General features: G+C 37.3%; 1 protein-coding gene across 1 annotated transcript; it reads right to left on the reverse strand.

Moving 5' to 3' along the window:
• Nucleotides 1-11,144: 11,144 nt before the first annotated feature.
• On the reverse strand, nucleotides 11,145-13,039 carry LOC104779547 (uncharacterized). The gene is made up of 6 exons (XM_010503911.2): nucleotides 12,612-13,039; nucleotides 12,377-12,537; nucleotides 12,049-12,201; nucleotides 11,758-11,953; nucleotides 11,535-11,580; nucleotides 11,145-11,385 (listed from the first exon to the last, which is right to left on the reverse strand). The coding sequence occupies exons 1-6, from the start codon at nucleotides 12,628-12,630 to the stop codon at nucleotides 11,358-11,360; spliced, it is 603 nt and encodes a 200-aa protein (XP_010502213.2). The 5' UTR covers nucleotides 12,631-13,039; the 3' UTR covers nucleotides 11,145-11,357.
• Between the last annotated feature and the right edge of the window lie 7,986 nt (nucleotides 13,040-21,025).

Consider the following 21,025-nt stretch of genomic DNA (forward strand, 5'->3'; position numbering starts at 1 on the left):
CGAAATTTTTGATATATTGCTTATATTTGGTCAAAGTGTTTATTATCTTTATTAAATTAAGTAATAAATTTTTATTAAATATTTCTAATGGTATTTGAATGTAAATTTTTATATTTTTTAAGGTTAGTTTCATATTTGTACTTCTCAATAAATATAGTAGGGTATGAGAAAGTTATATTGACTGAACGTTAGTAATGTGAGATATTATTTAACTATTTGTAATTAAGAAAGACGAGCATTGAACTTTCCTAGTTAAATTCGCGTTCAGAAGATAATATATCAATATGCTATGAAAATCTCTGTTGGAGCCTTGGTCGTGAAGTAACTTGGTCAACGTATCAATCTCGTGATACGAGCACAGTTAATGGTGGTTTCCATATATGTAAAGATTGTGATTTGTTAGGATCGTTCCTATGATGTATATATGTTTGTAAATCAAGGTTTAATACGATCATCGAAAACTTCATAACCTCTGTTTCTTCATGGTATCAGAGAGCGGGTCGATCCTTGTGGATCGATTATGACGACCCTCAAAGACGATGGTGATGAAGATGACAATGATGAAAACGGTGAGGATGACAATGGTGATATACGATCAAAAAGTTTCTAAAACTTTTGACGTTTCTCGCTCCGACATGATAAAGTCAGACGAGGTGGATGAGAAGACGAAGACGGTGGCACCGGCGTATTGCCACGACGGAGAACTCATGAGTCATTATGACTCAAGTTCAGTCCAATGGTGCCTAGATCCGATGATGAAAAAAAACGACAGTGGAGTCCAAGAAGATGGACATGAAGAAGTATGACGAACCCGACAAACAAGAACACGACTTGAAGGAATCCAACACGACTTGAAGGAATCTTTGTGTCACACACAAATATTGTGTTGTGACATCGACGAACCATTACGACAAGAAAATCTGAGATGACTCAACGGTGGAGTATAACACCGTGATGAATACCGATCAAAACCGAGATGTGAAGACGGAGACATGATCAAGTTCAGAACATTATTTTGATTGTCTTATGAAAATTCCGACAAGCATCGGACGTGAAAAGCACAACGACCACGAGAACATGGTGTTGAGCAGATAACTTAGCAAGGAAGAAACGAGGTTGTGTGGAAGACAATGAGTATAGAAGCACTTCTGACTGAAATTGGGCAATGGCAAGCAATCAGTCTGCTGGTCATTTGCAAGATTTTGTTTTGCAGTTTATATGCAAAACTGTTCAGTTCTTGGGAGAATAACCAAGACTTGTGATCGGAGTGGTCAAGTTGAAGCTATTATGGTCAAGTTGGGCATTTGCAAGCGGCATTCTCAACTTGAGGGGTAGTATTAACGGAATCAGCTCCCTCACCTACGCACCAAGTTATTGCTCCTACAATCACGTAACAAGTAGATATGATTTGGTCAAAGATAGTTGATATCTTTGTGATTGTAGTTAGATTCTATAAGATCTCTTCTGTAGTCTATAAAAGATTTGTAAGTCATTCTAAGCAATACATATTAAAAATATTTCCTTGTGATCTTTTATTCTTCATGGTATCAGAGCCTGAATCATTTCTGTAAAATTAAAAGTTTATTTTTTTCTATTGATCGATGGCTGCTGCAAATGACTGATCACTTTCTTGTGGTCCAGGACCGCATTTTGAAGATGGTGATTGGAACGGGTACTAGAGTTGGTGGAACGTTTTACTTTCGTAGTATGGAGGTTGCAGCAGCAGTCACTGCAACAGAGGAAAAAGAATATGAGCTGTTGCACAAACGGTTGGGTCATCCATCTGCTAGAGTTGTTTGTTCAATTTCACCGATTTCTGTATCAGTTTCTTTTTCTTTGAATAAAGCGTGTGATATATGTCTCCACGCAAAGCAAACTCGCACAACATTTCCTTTGAGTATGAATAAGACATCGACAATCTTTGAATTAATACACTGTGATTTATGGGATCATACCGAACAACTTCTCATTCTGGGGCTAGGTATTTTTTAACGATCGTTGATGACTATTCAAGAGGGGTGTGGTTGTATTTGTTAGCTGATAAGAGTGAGGCACCAGGGCATTTAAAACATTTTTTAGCATTGACAGAACGTCAATTTGGGGTCTAAGTACGTACTATCCGCAGTGATAACGGTTTGGAGTTTATGTGTTTAACCAATTTCTTTCAAAGCCATGGTATTGTTCATGAACGATCTTGTGTTTCAACGCCTGAACAAAATGGGCGGTTTGAACGCAAACACAGACACATACTCAACGTTGAGAGGGCGTTACGGTTTCAGGCGCATCTTCCATTGTAATTTTGGGGAGAGTGTGTCTTAACAGCGGCATATCTGATCAATCGGACTCCAAGTGCTATTCTTAACAACGAGACACCCTACGAACGGATTCATAAGAAACCACCCCAGTATGGACATTTGCGACTCTTTGGGAGCATGTGTTATGCTCACAATCACAAACGTCATGGTGACAAATTTACATCTTGAAGTCGCCAATGTGTATTTGCTGGTTATCCTCTTGGTCAAAAAGGTTGGAGATTATTTGATCTCGAAAAGCAAGAGTTTTTTGTCTCCCGTGATGTGGTCTTCTCCGAAGGTGAGTTTCCTTTTGCACCACTCTCGTCAATTGAGAACGTGACGGAGAAAAAGGTTGACGACGATCAACCTGCACTTTGGGCTTCACTATCTCCTGGCCCAGTTAAAGATGACTTGCTTGATGGATCACCAGGCCCATTATCTCAACCAAGTCCAAGTGATGCAAGTTCTGGTCCACGTGATATTGGGTCTTCATCTTCGACTTCGACTCCACCTGTGCCTCCGCTGGTTCCGGTGCCGTCACCGAATTCGTCCGCTACTCCATCGTCTTCGACTTTGGCAGAAGCTGCCCCCACGTCGTTGCCTAGTCACCCTCCATGCACAAACCCACCGGCTCCCGTTCCGATCAATCCTCCTCCTCTCCGACAAAGAGAAACCCCAGCTCATTTAAAGGATTATATTGTCAATTCCGCTACATGTGAACCAGTGGCTTCCACATCCGGCACGGTACGGTATCCAATTTCTCACCAAGATTGTAAGAAGCGTTTTAGTGCCTCTCATGTTGCGTATATGGCTGCGGTTGCAAAGGCTGTTGAACCCAAATCTTATAGAGAGGCTGTTGCTGATAAACGGTGGAATAAGGCCATGACATATGAAATCGATGCTCAGGAAGCAAATGGCACTTGGACTATAGAGGATTTGCCTCCTGGAAAACGAGCAATCGGGTGTCAATGGGTGTACAAGGTAAAACATCACTCTGATGGCACAGTTGAAAGATATAAGGCGCATGTGGTTGCGTTAGGAAACAAACAGAAATAAGGTAAGGACTATGGCGATACCTTCGCTCATGTAGCAAAGATGAACACTGTCCGGTTTATATGAAACTACCGCCTGGTTTTTGCATGGTGATCTTCAAGAGAAGGTCTATATGAAACTACCGCCTGGTTTCGCAGCTTCTCACCCTAACAAGGTATGTCGTCTTCGCAAAGCCTTGTATGGTTTGAAACAGGCTCCTAGGTGTTGGTTTGAGAAGTTGACAACATCTCTAAAGAACTATGGTTTTAAACAGTCCTTATCCGACTATTCTTTGTTCACTTTGGTCCGTGGTCCTGTTCGAATCAACATATTGATCTATGTTGATGATTTGATCATCACGGGTAGTTCTCCAAAGGCGACACAAGATTTTAAAGACTATTTGGCTTCGTGTTTTCACATGAAAGACTTAGGTCTTCTTAAGTATTTTCTGGGAATAGAGGTGGCACGCAACTCAAACGGCATATACATATGTCAGCGAAAATATGTTTTGGATATTCTTAAGGAAACGGGTATGTTTGGTGCCAAACCGGCGTCTTTTCCGTTAGAACAAAGTCATGATCTCATGTTGTCTACCTCACCTCTTCTTCCAGACCCGCATCGATAAACGGCATATACATATGAGAGCAGTTCGAAGAGGCCAAGGATGACCTATCAAGAGTTTCAGTCAAGAGAGCAGCCAGACGCGCGGCCAGTGACTTTTCAACCGAGAGGCCGACTGAGAGTAAGAGCCACTGCCCGAAAGAGAGTGGTGTATCCGAACCAAGTTCACATGAGGAATCAACCCTATTGCAAGTTGTGCGAGGGAATTGGACACTGGACCAGAAACTGTTGGAGGACGTCGCTTAGACGTATGCTGTCACCCGAGAATGCGGAGTGTGATTCGTGTGGGATGCGAGGGAACTTTGCCTACCGCTGTCCGAACCCAGATTACATGAGGCATTGGAGGCCTTGTGATTCGTGTGGTGATGTGTCTGTATTTTATAGGTTTTGACCATAGTTTTTAGGATTGTTTTGAGTCTTTTCCTAGGTCCAAGTGTGCTTTTAGAGTCCTTTTAGTCTTTTGTGAGTCTTTACAGGTCCTAGGTGACTTTGGAAGGAATCTGAGCGTTTTGGGGATGAAAATATGCATCTGGAGCTTAATTGGTTGAAGACTGATCGAGCTAGAAGGCAGATGGAGTAAGAGCAGAAATACATTCCGGATCGACTGATCCTCGCGAGATCGACCAATCCCGTCCCGACGCAATCTTTCCTTTCTGATTTAAACCGACTTTTTAGGGATTTATTTTACTATTTAAGCACGGGGGTCGACCCCTAGAAAAAGAACTTTTACTCTACGCCGTTTTTGAGCACTTGTAAGCTTGGGAGAAGATCTCTTACCCTTTCTAACCTTTTGGAGAAGAATTCTGAACCTTTTTTACTTCTTTTGCAATTCAAACATGTTCTCTTCATATTTGATTTGTGATTGTTTCTGTTCGATGTCTGAGTAGTCTCTCTGTTGGGTTTCGGGTTTCAAAAGGGGGTTTTATGATTTATTGATTTAGGTTGTTAGATTTGGGATTGATCTCTTTTGTTCTTCATCTATTGTTGTTTTTATTGCTTAAACTAGATTAGCTACCTAGTTTATGATCTTAGGTTTAATTCATCTAGGCATCAAAAGTGTTGTTGAATTACTTGAAAGAACATAGGTGAGCAAGGTGATCCTCAGCCAACGACAGTTGAAGTTGGGGCACCTTGTGAACAAATCAAACTTGAACTTATTGCTTGCAAGGATTGTTTAGATTCAAACGACGGTTTAGGATTCATTCAATTCCTTGCATAGAAAACTAATGCTGCGACAGTAGGTTAGTTTTATATTTGAGATTTGAGTTCAAGAGCGGTTCCTAAAGCTATCCTAATCCATCACCCAATTTCGTGATCATAACCCTTGATTAATTCTCTGCGCCCAATACTTTCTCTTAAATTTACAAACTCTTATTTATTTACTGTTTTAATTATGTTACTTGCAAAACAAACTTCCTCTTTGCTTTAGCTATACTCGGTCTATATAATTTCATAGTGTATCATTTGGTCTCTGTGGATTCGACCCTGAAGTGCTACGACGACACCACTAGATCGTGGTTGAGTGTGCTTTGGGTTATTGATTTAACTCTAGATCATGTGGGATGCCGGGGGATCTAAACAATCATTGTTAGAGAGCAAAACCAGATCGTCCGTTGTTCCCAGAACCTATCATCTGTACTGAGTGTGGGAGGAGTGGATATTTCACTCATAGCTGTCCATACCGAGTTGTGCGAGAGAGATTGAACCCATCAAGTCAACTTGTGGGGATGGGAGAGAACCCATTGGACCGAGCTGTTCGAGTCGAAGCAAACCCGATGAACCAAGCTGGAACCTCATTGTCTGCTGCCTCTACCTCAAACGCGTCTCCCGCTGAACCGCCACCTGATGAGCCAGCTAGGGAGTGTGTGTGCACTTAGCGTGTACCAGGCTCAGGAACCAGTAGGATGGTTGGGAGTAAGGGAAGTTTCTTTTTGGGGTTTATGTGTAAGGGTTGGATAGTTTTCCTAATGTTGTAAGCTTCTAGACCTAACCTTTGTTGTGTTTGTCTAGGATCCGGACCCTTTAAAATTATCGGCTAAGTGGTGTAGAACCTCAGTATCTTTTGTAAAGTACCTTGTGTTCTCTAGCCGTGTTGTTGTGTTGTTAAAACTGCTTGCTAATCTTTGCTTGTTTAAATTGCTTGCTCTGATTTTTGCTTGAGTTTTATAGGTTGCATAGTTAATTATTTGCATAATTAGCTTGCATTGCTTCAGCGCAATTGATGAGGATTCACGTAAGTCACCACAAAGCGCGATCAGACAAAAGAGAAGAAGTCCAAGAAAGTTCAACCAAGAAAAGGCAACCAGTTCAGTTAAAAGGAGAGAAGAGCAAAAAGAAAAAAAAATGATGGAGGAGGATGAGGCAAATTCAAAGAAATCGAAACAACAAAAGAGCGGTGCAAATCAATCAAAAATGGCAAAACAAATTGAGAAGGTCGAACCGAGTGTGATCAAGAAAGTGCGAAAGTAATGCATGATCCAAGAATTAAGTGCAAAAGAAGGTGCAAGAAGATAATACACAGAAGACGAAATTATCTACGAATAGACAAAGAGGGTACAAGAAAATAATGGACGGCAAAGAAGAAGCATTATTATGCTAAGTGGTGAGAGTTGGGTAAGGTTATCAAACCAATACTCATAAGTATGGGAGTTGAAGAAGAAGTTCGTAAATGGAATTCAAAATAATCTGGGAGAGAAGCTATGTGAAGTCGAAGGAATCGAAAGAAGTTAAAATCCTGAGGAACGCGAAGCTAAAGGAATCGGAGAAGTAAAAAGAAGTGTGAGGTTAAAGGAGCCGGAGGAGCCGGAGAAGCAAAATTTTGTGGTCAATGTGGCCAACAGAATACGAAGTCGTATGATGAGCATATCAAGATGGTGGAGTGACCCAAGCTATAATTTGGAGGAAAAGAGAAGAGTCAAGAAAAAGCTGAAGAAAGAGAAGTAAAGATTATAAAGGAGTGGACAAGTCATGGTGCAATAAGGCAAAAGCCTTAGTATTTGAAAAGCTTGAAGAATATAAGGAACCAAGTGGATGCTGGAGATGAAGAAGCTTTCCCAAAAGCATCGGCTAATAGTGTGAGCAGAACAAATATTGAAAGGAGTAAGATTATGTTCACAAGAGAGCCAAGAAGAAGTGAAGGGAGTTTAATCATTCAGAAGTATTTTGAGGAAGGTGTTAATGTGATGGTAATCACAAGTCAAGGACGCAGGTGTCATGAAGTGTCGTCAACACCAGAAGAGAAGGAGAAGGCATGAGAATTCGGGGACGAATTCTTATAAGGGGGAGAATGTAATGACCCTCACCAAGAGCAAAAATTCCAAAATAAAAGTTCGAGGAAATGTCCTGGAAAAGACTTAGAAAGGAAGAGGAAATAAAATAAAGAAGAATGACCGAAGGAAATCCGAGGAAATATTCGTGAGTCGGAGGATGGCCGAGCCAAGACTGAAGTGACCGGAGGTGCGATCGAGACCTTAAGACCGATCAGAAGTTAACGGTTTATGCGGAAAAAGGTATCCGCAGAAGAGACGGTTAAGTACCGAGAGAGCTGTCCGAGAAATGCCGAGAGGACCAATGGTGTATGAGCGATACCGAGGCATGCCGAGAAAACTGTCTGAGAGACCAAGAAAATTGTCCGAGTATTGCCGAGAGATGACCGACGATCGACCGAGAGACGCCGACCGATCCGACAAGAATTTCGGGAAATAAGAAAAAATCTTGTTTTATCAAGACTTAAACAAATCAAAGTCTAGTTAGTGGAAGATTAAACAAATCAAGAGGAGAAGTGGAGATTAAACTAAATCAAGTGGAGATAATGGAGATTAAATTAATCAAAATGGAGATGGTGGAGATTAAACAAATCAAGTGGAGATAATGGAGATTAAACAAATCTTTGTGGCCAAGTGTTAATGTTAATTGCACACAAGTGTTAAGGACATGCACTAAGAAGAAGAAGTGCACCTCATGCATTGGCCAACTCCACCGCCCAAGCTCTCTATAAATAAGACTCCACCCTTCTCATTTTCGCACAAGAACACAAAGGGGTAAGGAGAGAAAATTTAGAGAGAAGGTGAGCAAGAGAGAAAAGAAAGAAGAGTGGGCGAGAGACGCTGCTTGCGCCGAGAGATAAACAAGAGAGAGATCATCGAGAGACGGTGATTGTGTCGAGAGCGAGCCGAGAAGAGACGGTAGTTGTGGACGAAAGTGGACGAAGAGCGAGACGCTGTCTGACGCGAAGAAGAAGAAGATTTTCTGATCGGTGGTGCAATGGAGTCCGGTCATCATCGGTTGCGTAAGGGTGAGTTCTGCGGTAATGCATGCAGGGGCTTCATCGATCTTTTGATCTTTGCAAGTTCCCTTTTGTTTGTTGCATGTAGACTAGATTCATGTTAGAATCGGTTTAACTTGATGCTTGCGAAATATGGTAGGATTCATGCTAGGTTCATGTTTAAATGCACATCGAATTTGAGCTAGGAATCACCATGCAAGATGAATTTGGATGCAATTTAAGTAAAATTGGAACGCTTAAAATTTGGTTAAGAGGATTGCATGCATGTCGAGACTTAGCGAATCTTGTAGCAATATTTCTTGCTTAAAATCGGTTTCATGCATGATTAAATTGGTGAAGTTAATTGCAAATTTTATTGCATAAAATCGGGTGAGGTTAGCTTGCATGCTTAATTGAACTTAAAGGATTTAAACGGTTGAATCAAACTGGATTGCATGCGTATATGAACTTGTTGCATTTAGTTGCTTAAGTTGGATAAACTGGTTGCATGCATGTAGAGTAATCATAAGTTGCTTGAATTATCATTCTTGTTGCTTGTTGATTGTTGCATGTTCTCTTGCTTGAAATTTCTTGCTTTTTTTGCTTGATCTTCTTGCTTGAGTTATTGTGTGTATTTTAGCGAAGCCTCTTGAATTTGTTTCTCGAGTCTTAGCTAGAATAGTAAAATCGATCTTCTCTTCCAAATGCGGTTTGTCTCGCGAGAGTTCCCGATGACCACTCGCGCGGGACAATGTCACGACTAGCTAGCTACTAGTGTGACCGCTACATGACGATGTAGCATTTATGTGGGCTCATGCTGGTTACCTTTCTGGTCTCGGCATGTGGAACGAAACAGATTATCGAGGGCCCTTAGGTGAGAGAGTCTAGGGTATTTCAAGTATTTCTTGTTGTATTCTAGATGTCTTTGTTTGGTTGATAGTAGGAAAGAGTCTAGAGTATTCAAGTGTCCCTTGTTTTACTCTAGTCGTCCTGCGAGTCGTGTAAGAGTTAAGAGTCTAAAGCGTCCAAGTAGTCCTTGTTCCCTTTAGTCGTCTTTCTCCATGAGTAGCGAGTCTAGATCGTCCGAGTCGAGTTGCGTTGATCTAACCTCTCTCGTTTGTTTGTTGTTCAATTGCTTCCGCTATTGTTTATGTTGCGTTGCTTTGATTACTTGCTTGCTAGTTTGCCTTGCTTGTTTTCTTTGCTTGCCGGGGTAGTCGGGTTGGGGAAGTAGAATCCTGTTTAGGACAAAGGGGTGCCCAGGCTCACTGAGTAATCTTAGATTACTCATGATATTATTTTGTCTTGCAGGAAGCTTAAGTGAGTCTAGAGCTGGAGCAAACATTAGGGTACCGGATAGGGTATTCTGTGTTCTTTGTAAAACCCTATATTTTCTTAAACGATTATTGTAAAATTTTCCGACTATCTATGTATATTGCTTTGATGACTTGTTTACAATGTAATAATCTATTAAAGTAATATATTCGGTTTTCGGGGAAAACATGGCAAGTTGCAAATGGTGCTCGTCCTTGTCCGGGCCAACACAACGCACCAGGCTGCAAGGGTTGCAAAGCCTAAGTAGTCTCGATTGCGGGTGGAATTGTGCTAGGGAGGACCGGTCGGGAAGTCTGCAGCTTCCGTCCCTCGACTGGATCACCTCGGTACAGTTCCCATAGTGGCGTCCTGTGGCTGTCCGATGGCCTTAGTGGTCATAGAACGGTTCGGGGGTGTTATAGGGAGCCTTGGCTAAAAATTTACCAATGAGAAAGTCTTCCCATAGGGATTGTGCTTCCTCAAAGATTTTATCTGGTATCCTCACAGTTGGCATACCATCAATCTCTTCAATGGCCAACTCCACTTTTTCCATCTCCTCCGATTTCTTTACCATTGAAACCCAAGAACGTTGTTTCGTAGATGGTACCTCACCTGGCTTTACCATCTTCGCCGCTACTTGCTTTTCCACCACATTTTGCAGATCATCTTTCCCAGCTGCATCAGACACACCCATACCTTCACAACTAGCAAGATCTGACTGCACAGCCGTACCATCACCAGCCTGTCTGATCTCACCATCTTCTATCTCCACACTCTCTACCACCGCACTCCGATCCAACGAAACATCAGCCCCAGGCGGAATAGCCTCTGGTGGCATCAGAACTTGCGGGAGAAGCAAAAAACCCTAGATCGCCTTTTTTTCACCCTCAGAGCTAGACGCACCGTTTTGTTAAAAGTCTTTAAAAACCATAAAAAGCTGTTTCTTTCATTGTGTGTCAAAGTCATTTTCAATTTCCACAGAATAGTCACAACGCTATTTTTCAATAAAATCATTGTACTTCCCTCAAAGACTAGTATTACAGGTTAAGGCAAATGTAAAAGAATGGTTGGAAGCAAACACACAATCTTTCTCAAGTGGTATGGGAACTGTGTCGCAGAGGTCTACTTCTTCTTCCTGGACAAGACCTCCCTTATCAATCATTAAATGCAATTTTGATTCATTTTATCTCTGTATCGCATATTAATTCTCTTTGGTTCTACTTGACTCATGATGAAAATGTTGTTGGCGGTAGTCATTTAAATCTGTAAATATTCACACAGTTATCTAATAGTAGTAATTTCTGGTTTGTGAACCTTTGAAATCTGGTAAAGTGTGTTAAAAGTATTGATTCTCTTTGGTTAAATATGGATGAGGGCGCACCACTACTACCCGGATGCAAATCACTTAAATCATAACGGTTGAGCTTAATTAGTCTCGTTACAGGTGAGGACGAAGGAACATATATAACGAACTCGGGTTCGCAACAACAAGTTTTAAAATTGCATTTCGCTTATAAGTGTATTAGGAATAGGAATAAAAACACAGTTCTTTTATACCTATTAGGAAATTAAAAACACATGAAGTCGTGAACCCATCTCACAGTCAACAAAGCCACCAGTTGAGAAACATTTTTTAAAATGTTTGTGAAACCACAGCAAAAGAAACATAGTTTAAAGTTTGAGCAAACAAAGCAGAGCAGAACTTAGCAGTCTAGAAACACCAAACAAACAAGACAAATAATAAAAAGTAGCAGAAGTCTCGTCATATATAACTAGAGTCGGTAAAATATAACCAGAAAGAAAGCTTGCATGCATCTCACCACCATCGAGTACTAGACCGTAGATAGCTCCTCTGTCAATCTGAGGAAAATCAATAAAATTAAATAAACAAATCAGCAAAGTGAAAAAACTTTTAGATAGAACAAGAGCCATATACGAAATCAACACTAATGAAGAGACTCATCAAAGTAAATAAAAAAAATAAATAAATAACCAAATATTTCATATACCTTGGTTTCTTGGCATCTTCTTTCTCCGCAGCGTCAATGGAGTGAACTGCCAAAAACAATCCAAACAAGTATAACACAAATATTAAATACAACCAGTTTCAAATTGAGCTCAACAGAAAAAGAGAGACCCTAAGTTGATCATAATCTAGAATGTAAATCAATTTTGCATTTTCTACAAAACTAGATCAATAGCTAAATTGCTTGGGTGGAAAAAAAAGAGTACCTTTCTTCTCAGGTATCAGATCGCAGGAGATGTACTTGGGCGGTTCATGATAAAAATAGCAGACTTTAGCTCGGAATTCTCTTGGCTGATCATAGGAAGGATCCTTACCTTCAAAGGTAATGAAGTACATTACGGCAGTAGTAGCAGTGGTGTAAAGATTGGCTTTGATAACCTTGACAAACTCATATCTTGTATTCTGTTATTTAATAAGAAAAAAAAAACCATGCATGAATTAGCAAAACACATATATAATGCGAAATTAAAAGGCAAAAGTACAAGAATAGTTCCGACCCGTTCATCATTGTATCCTGCAAGGGCTCCAAGAGACAGCCTATCCATTAACTCTCTGGGGGTTTCTGGTTCCATGACGAAATCGTTGTCATTGAAATCAAGGGGTAGGTAATTAAAAATGCAGCGGAACTGCTTAAAATCCATGTCAAAACCCTACAAACACACAAGATGATACCCAAGAATCCACAAAATCAACACATAAACAAAATTTTCAAACAGGGAAAAAAAACAATAAAAGAAGAAGAATATTAAAATCTCTCCCTATAACAACACTAGCTTATCAAAGAAGGGACAAATGAACATCAAAGTTTTTAATTTCTCAAGAGACCTGGGTCTCCGCGACTTGTTTTGTCATGAGGCGCAACTCTTCGTCGGGCGTGAGATGAGGCTCTTCATCCACACCGCGTCTTATACACGGAATAAACGCATACTCAGGCACAGATCCAGCCTCGTACTTCATATATGGAGATACATCCTCAATTGTCCAATCTGAGACCACCAGAATTCGAAATTAGGGGATTTTTTTATCATCGGTCGACATATCTTAAATCTACAGCTCGTACCTGGAAAATCATCCGCCATCTCTCCTCTCAGATCAGTTGCACAAATTAAGAACCTAAATCCAATCTTAGATCCACAAATAGCTCCTCTCGGATTTTTTTTTTTTTTTTTTTTAAGATTTTAGTTTTTAAGGAAAGTGACTTTAGTAATTAATATCGGTTCCAGGCCTTCTAGAAACCTCTATAAAAAAATCCAGCTATTCCGCCATTGGCCTTTAATTGTACTGCAGTAGTCCCTCCAACTTTTTTACTTTTCGCATTCGGCCTAGCAATTTGGTTTGTATCTGGTACGCCTGGGTATATATATATATATATATGTAATATGTAAGATAGTCGTTACCCTAAGGGCATCTCTAACCCACCTCTATATTTGTTTTTAACTCTATTTTAGAGTAAAATCTACTCCAACCCATCTTTATTTCTACCTCTATAATAGAGATCTCTATTTTTTCTTCTATATATAGAGGAACTCTATTTTTTCCTCTATAATAGAATTGAACTTTTTTATTTATAAAATAGACCTTAAACTTTTAACACTTTTATATTTATTATCAAAATAAATAAATTATATATTTAATTGTCCTTAAACTTTTAACACTTTTATTATTTTATATGATGCAATGTATTTTAATAAATGTGATATTTAAATAATATTTATGAATGTTAAAAATTTAAATAATATCATAATTTTATGAAAGTTTCACAAATACTAAAATAAATGGGTTAGTTTGCAACTTTTATAAGTAAAATGTATTAATAATAAAATAAAAAAAGAATCTCTACGGAATATTCCTTTTTAGAGGAAAAAATAAAGGTATCCATTGGAGCAAAAGTCACCTCTATTATAGAGTTCCTCTATTTTAGAGGTAAAAATAGGGAAAATCATTGGAGATGGTCTTAGTGTTACTCATCAGGCAAAGAAAACTTCGATGCCATTTAACAAAATAGTAGGATCCGTGCTCGTACTAGAACACAAGTTGAATTTTATTTTTATTGATATTGTAATTTCTATCTAAAACAGCATATATATGATTATTTAAAAAAAAAAATTAGACGAAACAGTATACAGTAAAACTATAAATCGGTTATTCGGTAAATGATCCAATTATTAGTTCTATGTTTTGTATAATTGAATAGTCTAGATTTTTAAATTAAGAATCGACAAATGAACATTAAAAAATTTATTTTTTTTTAGAGATCGATCATCTGTGTCTCTGTGACTTATTTTGTCATGAGGTGCAACTCTTCGTCTGACGTGAGATGATTAGCTCCTTCATCCTAACTACGTCTTATATACGGAATAAATGCATAGTTAAGCACAGATCCAGCCTCGTGTTTCATATATGGAGATACATCCTTAGTAGTCCAATCCGAGACCAGACATCAAAATTAGGGATTTGATTCGTCAATGTATCCTTAAATCTAGACTTAGATTCGTACTTGGAAAATTAAATCATCCGTCATCGCTCTTATGTTGATACCATAAATGAAACCCTAACTTTTAAGTAAAGAAAGTTGCGTTAATTGCATTTGAGTTCTTCTATGTTTTTATTCTTTGTATTTTTTTCTTCTTAGTTTTTAATTCAACACTCACACCCCATTAAATTTGTCTATTGTAGATAACAATTTAACTCTACGAATTGGTTAAATTATTGTATAACTGCCAGGTCAATAGGCACAAGAAAATAGTTACAATGCAAATTTGATTGAGAAGAAAAATCTAATCATTTGGTAACGGGAATATTATCAGAGTTAGCCCTTTAATTATATATTTCGTCATCATTTAGATGATCAGTCTAATTGTCTACCTAGCTCTCGTTATATAACTAGACACGGTCAACTATATTATCACATGAGTGCTTGCATCCCATACCACCAGACCAATTTTATACCCTAGATAGCTCCTCTGTTAATCTGAGGATATCAAAAAAAGACAAGAAACATTCACCAAGAGGAAAAAAAGACTTTCGAAACAAGAATCGTCGATCTAAAATAAAAAATAAAATAAAACAAAAGATTCATGGAAGTAAAAAAGATGTATATTTCATATACCTTGGAGTGACCTACCAAAACAATCGAAACAAGTATAGCACAATATAAATTACAACCAGTAACCAGTTTCAAATTGAGCTCAATAGAAAAAAGAGAACCACACAAATCATAATCTAGAATGTAAATCAATTGTTCATTTGCTACAAACCTACTATTGACCCAAAAACTAAATTACTTGGGGTGAAAAGAAAAGAGTACCTCGCAAAAGATGTACTTGGGCGATTCATGATAAAAATAGCAGACTTTAGCTTGGAATTCTCTTGTCTTATCATAGGAAGGATCCTTACCTTTAATATAAAGAGAACTTAGAAGAAAAAACATATATAAGACTATAGTTTTGACCTCTCTTTCATTGTAACCCTCAAGGGCTCCAAGAGACAGCCTGTCCATTAACTCTTTGGAGGTTTCTGGTTCCATGACAAAATCATTTCTATCAAAATCAAGAGGCAGGTAATTAAAAATGCAGCAGAACTGCTTAAAATCCATGTCGAAACCATACAAAACACAAGATGATTCGATACCCAAGAATAAACACTAGATTACTAAATTAAGAATAGACAAATGAACATCAAAAATTTTAATTTCTCAAGAGATCGATCACATGTGTCTCCGTGACTTGTTGTAACGCCCCGACCGCCACTCCTTAGTGGACTCCATATCCAATTCCAGTCCATGAGCCCACTTTCCTTAATGGGCCTCACGTCCTCTCACTAGGCTCGTGAGCCCATCAATATCCAATGGTCGGTTTGCTACGTCCGGAAGATTTTAAAGACTTGTTACCGTCCCTACAAATCACCACATGATCTTTCCCTGTGTTTTGTCCTCACTCGCACAGTTCCGACATTCGCTTCCCGAAAGGTCACCCATCCTGAGACTACTCCAGCTCAAGCACGCTTAACTCTAGAGTTCTCTCAGGACCCTTGACCGAAAAGATAAGTGCACTTTGGTGACATAGGTGGCCAAATCAATTATTTTAAACCTCTCTGCATGTCCCTGAAACCGGGGTGTCACAATTCACCCCCACTAACAGATTGCAACGTCCTCGTTGCGCACCAACACCGTCATCCCCGATGGTGTGAGCCCACTTGACTCCACACTCGTCTGGGTTTGGCTCTGATACCACTTGTAATGCCCCGACTGCCACTCCTTAGTGGATCCCATGTCCAATCCCAGTCCATGAGCCCACTTTCCTTAATGGGCCTCACGTCCTCTCACTAGGCCCGTGAGCCGTCAATATCCGACGGTCGGTTTGCTACGTCAGGGAGATTTTAAAGACTTGTTACCGTCCCTACAAATCACCACATGATTTTTCCCTGTGTTTTGTCCTCACTCGCACAGTTCCGACAGTCGCTTCCTGAAAGGTCACCCATCCTGAGACTACTCCAGCTCAAGCACGCTTAACTCTGGAGTTCTCTTAGGACCCTTGACCGAAAAGATAAGTGCACTTTGGTGACATAGGTGGTCAAATACACTTGTTTGTCATGAGATGCAACTCTTCGTCTGGTGTGAGATGATCAGCCCCTTCATCCAAACTGCGTCTTATACACGGAATAAACGCATAGTTAGGCACAGACCCAACCTCGTATTTCATATATGGAGATACATCTTAAGTAGTCCAATCTGAGACCAGACATCGAAATTAGGGATTTGATCCATCGATGTATCCTTAAATCTAGACTTGGATTCGTACCTAGAAAATTAAATCATCCGCCATCGCTCTTATGTAAATACCATAAACGAAACCCTAATTTTTAAGTAAAGAAAGTCGTGTTAATTGCATTTGAGTTCCTCTATGTTTCTATTCTTTGTATATTTTTCCTCTTAGTTTGTAATTCAACACTCACACTCCACTAAATTGGTCAATGGAGCATACCGATGATTAAATTTTTTGATTGTAGATAACAACTTAACTCTACGAATTGGTTAAATTATTGTATACTGCCAGGTCAATAGGCACAAGAAAATAGTTACAATGCGAATTTGATTGAGAAGAAAAATCTAATCATTTGATAACGGGAATATCATCAGAGCTAGCCCTTTAATTATACATTTCGTCATCGTTTAGATGATCAGTCTAATTGTCTACCTAGTTCTCGTTATATAACTAGACATGGTCAACTATATTATCATATGAGTGCTTGCGTCCCACACCACCGGACCAATTTTATACACTAGATAGCTCCTTTGTTAATATGAGGATATCAATAAAATAAGACAAGAAACATTCACCAAGATGAAAAAAAACTTTCGAAACAAGAATCGTCGATCTAAAATAATTAAAAAAAAAGATTCAAAGAAATAAAAAAGATGTATATTTCATAACCTTGGAGTGACCTACCAAAAATATCCAAACAAGTATAGCACAATATAAATTACAGCCAGTAACCAGTTTCAAATTGATCTCAATAGAAAATAGAGAACCACAAAAATCATAATCTAGAAGGTAAATCAATTGTGCATCTGCTACAAACCTACTATTGACCCAAAAGCTAAATTACTTGGGGTGAAAAGAAAAGAGTAACTCGCAAGAGATGTACTTGGGCGATTCATGATAAAAATAGCAGACTTTGGCTCGGAATTCTCTTGGCTGATCATAGGAAGGATCCTTACCTTCAAAGGTAATGAAGTACATTTACGGCAGTAGTAGTAGTGGTGTAAAGATTGGCTTTGATAACCTTGACAAATCCATATCTTGTATTCTGTAGTATAGACAAATGTGAAAAAAACCAACCACAAATAAGTTCAACATAATAAGAACTTAGAAGAAGAAACATATATAAGACTATAGTTTTGACCTCTCTTTCATTGTAACCTTCAAGGGCTCCACGAGACAGCCTGTCCATTAACTCTCTGGAGGTTTATGGTTTCATGACGAAATCGTTTTCATCAAAATCAAGAGGCAGGTAAATAAAAATGCAGCAGAACTGCTTGAAATCCATGTTGAAACCCTACAAAACACAAGATGATTCGATACCCAATAATAAACACTAGATTACCAAATTAAGAAAGGACAAATGAACATCAAAAATTTTAATTTCTCAAGAGATCGATCGTCTGTGTCTCCGTGACTTGTTTTGTCATGAGGCGCAACTCTTCGTCTGGCGTGAGATGATCAGCCCCTTCATCACTGCGTCTTATACACGGAATGAACGCATAGTTAGGCATAGATCCAGCCTCGTATTTCATATATGGAGATACATCCTCAGTAGTTCAATCTGAGACCTGACATCGAGATTAGAGATATGATCCGTCGATATATCATTTAAGACTTGGATTTGTACCTGGAAAATCAAATTATCTATCATCGCTTTTATATTGATACCATAAACGAAACCCTAACTTTTAAATAAAGAAACTCGCGTTAATTATATTTGAGTTCCTCTATATTTCTATTCTATGTATTTTTTTCTTCTTAGTTTTTAATTTAACACTCACACCCCACTAAATTGGTCAATGGAGCATACCGATGATTAAATTTTTTTATTGTAAATTACAAGTTAACTTTACAAATTGATTAAATTATTGTAAAACTGCCAGGTCAATAGGTATAAAAAAAATAGTTTTTTTTTGTTAAAAAATATTCAATAAAAAAATAGTTACAATGCAAATTTGATTGAGAAAATAAGCATTGACAACCTTAACAAAAGCAAAATTCGTAACCTCTTCAAAACAAAGGAAAAAAGAAGAGGATTTTCATCAAGTTAACTATTATAGCGTTTTTTGGGTTCAACAAACATAAATATAGAAGAAAACATCCACAAAAAAGAGAGATTTCCATAGCATATTATCTTCATTACGCGAATTTGAACAAGGAACGACAAAGAGAAGTTGAAAGCAGACACATTCATTGTTGCTTCTGGAACCCTCGACTAGATAAAACAATACATTATCTTAATTTGCTTGTATTTGACATTTGTTGGACTTGTATCCCATTAATTGTACACAAGTCCCTTTATTTTCTCTTTCGTATATAATTTGGCCTCATAGTTGTAGTTGTACACTATAAAACCCCATCGGAATCCACTGTAGACTGTGTAGTTTAATCACTAATTTATTTGGGTGGGCCTCTCTCAACATACTCACATCAGCTGTTTTTTTACTAATTTACTTACTCAAGGTTATAATAAATCATAAGGCTATGTCGATTAATCAACTCTGAATAGTTTTTGTATGATTATAATCACACTCTTGAGGATGTTTTGATTTAAAGTTTTTATTTTTTGAATTTATTTACTTGAGTTGATAGCTTCGTTTACATCACCGAGCGGATGAGATGTGGAGGTAATGAGTACTATTTGATCAAAGCCCAAAAAACCTCAGTCCCGTTTTAAAAAACTCATATAATGTGTGTGACAGTAAACGCGTAGACAACATCACGTGTCTAGTCTACTCAGTATGTGATTCCTTTACATTGCAGTATTGCACCAACGGAGATAGAGAGGGGGAGAGAGACGCTGTTTCATGTAGGCTGTTTCGTATAAATCAGATCTGATGGTATGTAGAAAATATAAACAAGTTTGACTAGGTGTATGATAAATTTGACTAGATGTAGTATAAGTATAAACTACAACGTACATGATATATAGAAAATGTAAATAAATTATCTCTATATTAGTAAAAAAGAAGTACAAAATCTTTTCCGAATCAGGTCATTAAAAGAAAATAACCTGAAATTAAATATGTTGGATACGAGTTGATTATATCTGAAGTTTACAAATGGATGATCCAAAATTTAAACATATCATCCCACAAAAAATAATAATAAAAAAATTCCAATAAAACAAAGGTTGGTGTATATTTACGGTTCCTATAATTTAGGAAACAACTCAAATTTATGGGATATTAATCAAAATTACAATAAGAAGAAATTGATTATATCATTATGAACTGGATATCATATCTTTAACAAATATATTTTCGGTAAAATTATCCTTATTTTTAGTATACTAATTGATTTCGAAATAAGGAATCTCATAATCGTTTTCCTAAGATATCATATCTTTAACAAATATATTTCTCTAATTTTTAGTCTACTAATTATTATTCCTCTAATTGATTTCGGAAAAAGAAACCGAAAAATCAGTTTCCTAAACTTTCGAAATCTTAATTACCGAATCAATCAACAAATCAATATCAGAATATATTAAGAGAATATACTCTAACTATAAATACTCCTTAGTCATACACTTTCATTCCATACTTTCCATCTAATCTTTTCTGCACATCTCGATTAAGCTTAAAAAATGGCTGCCTACCTACTAATAACTGAACTAGCATCGATCAAGCCTTTCAAATCTGTTTGGAAGATCCAAGTAAAAATCATCCACAACTGACAACAGTATATGACTTAAGCTTAATAATCATTCTTTCAACTAATTTACGTTTATGTTTTGAATATTTCACATAAATGGTTAACTTACTATAAATATGTTTTTCATTTGTGTTTAGGGTACTCTGATCCATGTGACCATCAAGAAACAACAGCTACACAAGTTTCAGCGAATGATCCTCCCTGGTCAGAGGAGAATCATTAAGAAATTTTTCATGATATCTGATATATATTACAGATGTTTAGTACAGACCATTAATATGATGTAAAAATTTAAGATACTCCTAATTATATAATTGTGGAGTAAATATGAACTTACAGTGTTGTCTATCCCTTTGTCCTTCTGTTTGATTAGATCTTCACATATGTTCTGAAAAATCTTATTATATAAAGTTTGATGTCAAAATTACTAATTAACAAGATCTTAACACATGTCAATTATATCATTCAGATGTTGACACATGTCAATTCTAAAATTATTAAATTTTTAGAAAATAAAAATGTAAAAATTCAAAACCTACCATAAAAAAAAGATCATTATAAAGAAATTATATATATATATATATATATATCAAAAAAATTGAAATTGTAATATTGTTTACTTATTTTAATTTTAAGTTGTTAATTTTACAAAAAATGATTACTTTTTATATAAGATAAAAAATATGATTGTGAAAATTATACAACTAACTACTGTTTCTAGAAAAATGTAAATACTTACCTTTACATAAAGAAATAGATTTTTGAAGTAAAAGATTTAAAATAAAAATATATTGTTTCATATTTTTTTCACCAATCAAATAATTTATTAAAATGACTGCTATTGTAACATATAAGATAGGAGTATGTAAGATTAACGTATGCGTTTTTGTAACTGTAAAAATGTTAAAGTGAAGAGACATATAATAGATTATTTAATATGTTCATAAAGACAATTTGTTGGTAGTAGTAAAGAATAATGAGTATAGTTTAACAGTAAAATATATTTGTGTGTACAAATACACTTCAATTGGTAATGTAGGTTTTGTAAATGGAT

Source organism: Camelina sativa, chromosome 4 (genome assembly GCF_030686135.1).
Source record: "Camelina sativa cultivar CO46 ecotype springtype chromosome 4, ASM3068613v1".
Lineage (NCBI taxonomy): Eukaryota > Viridiplantae > Streptophyta > Magnoliopsida > Brassicales > Brassicaceae > Camelina > Camelina sativa.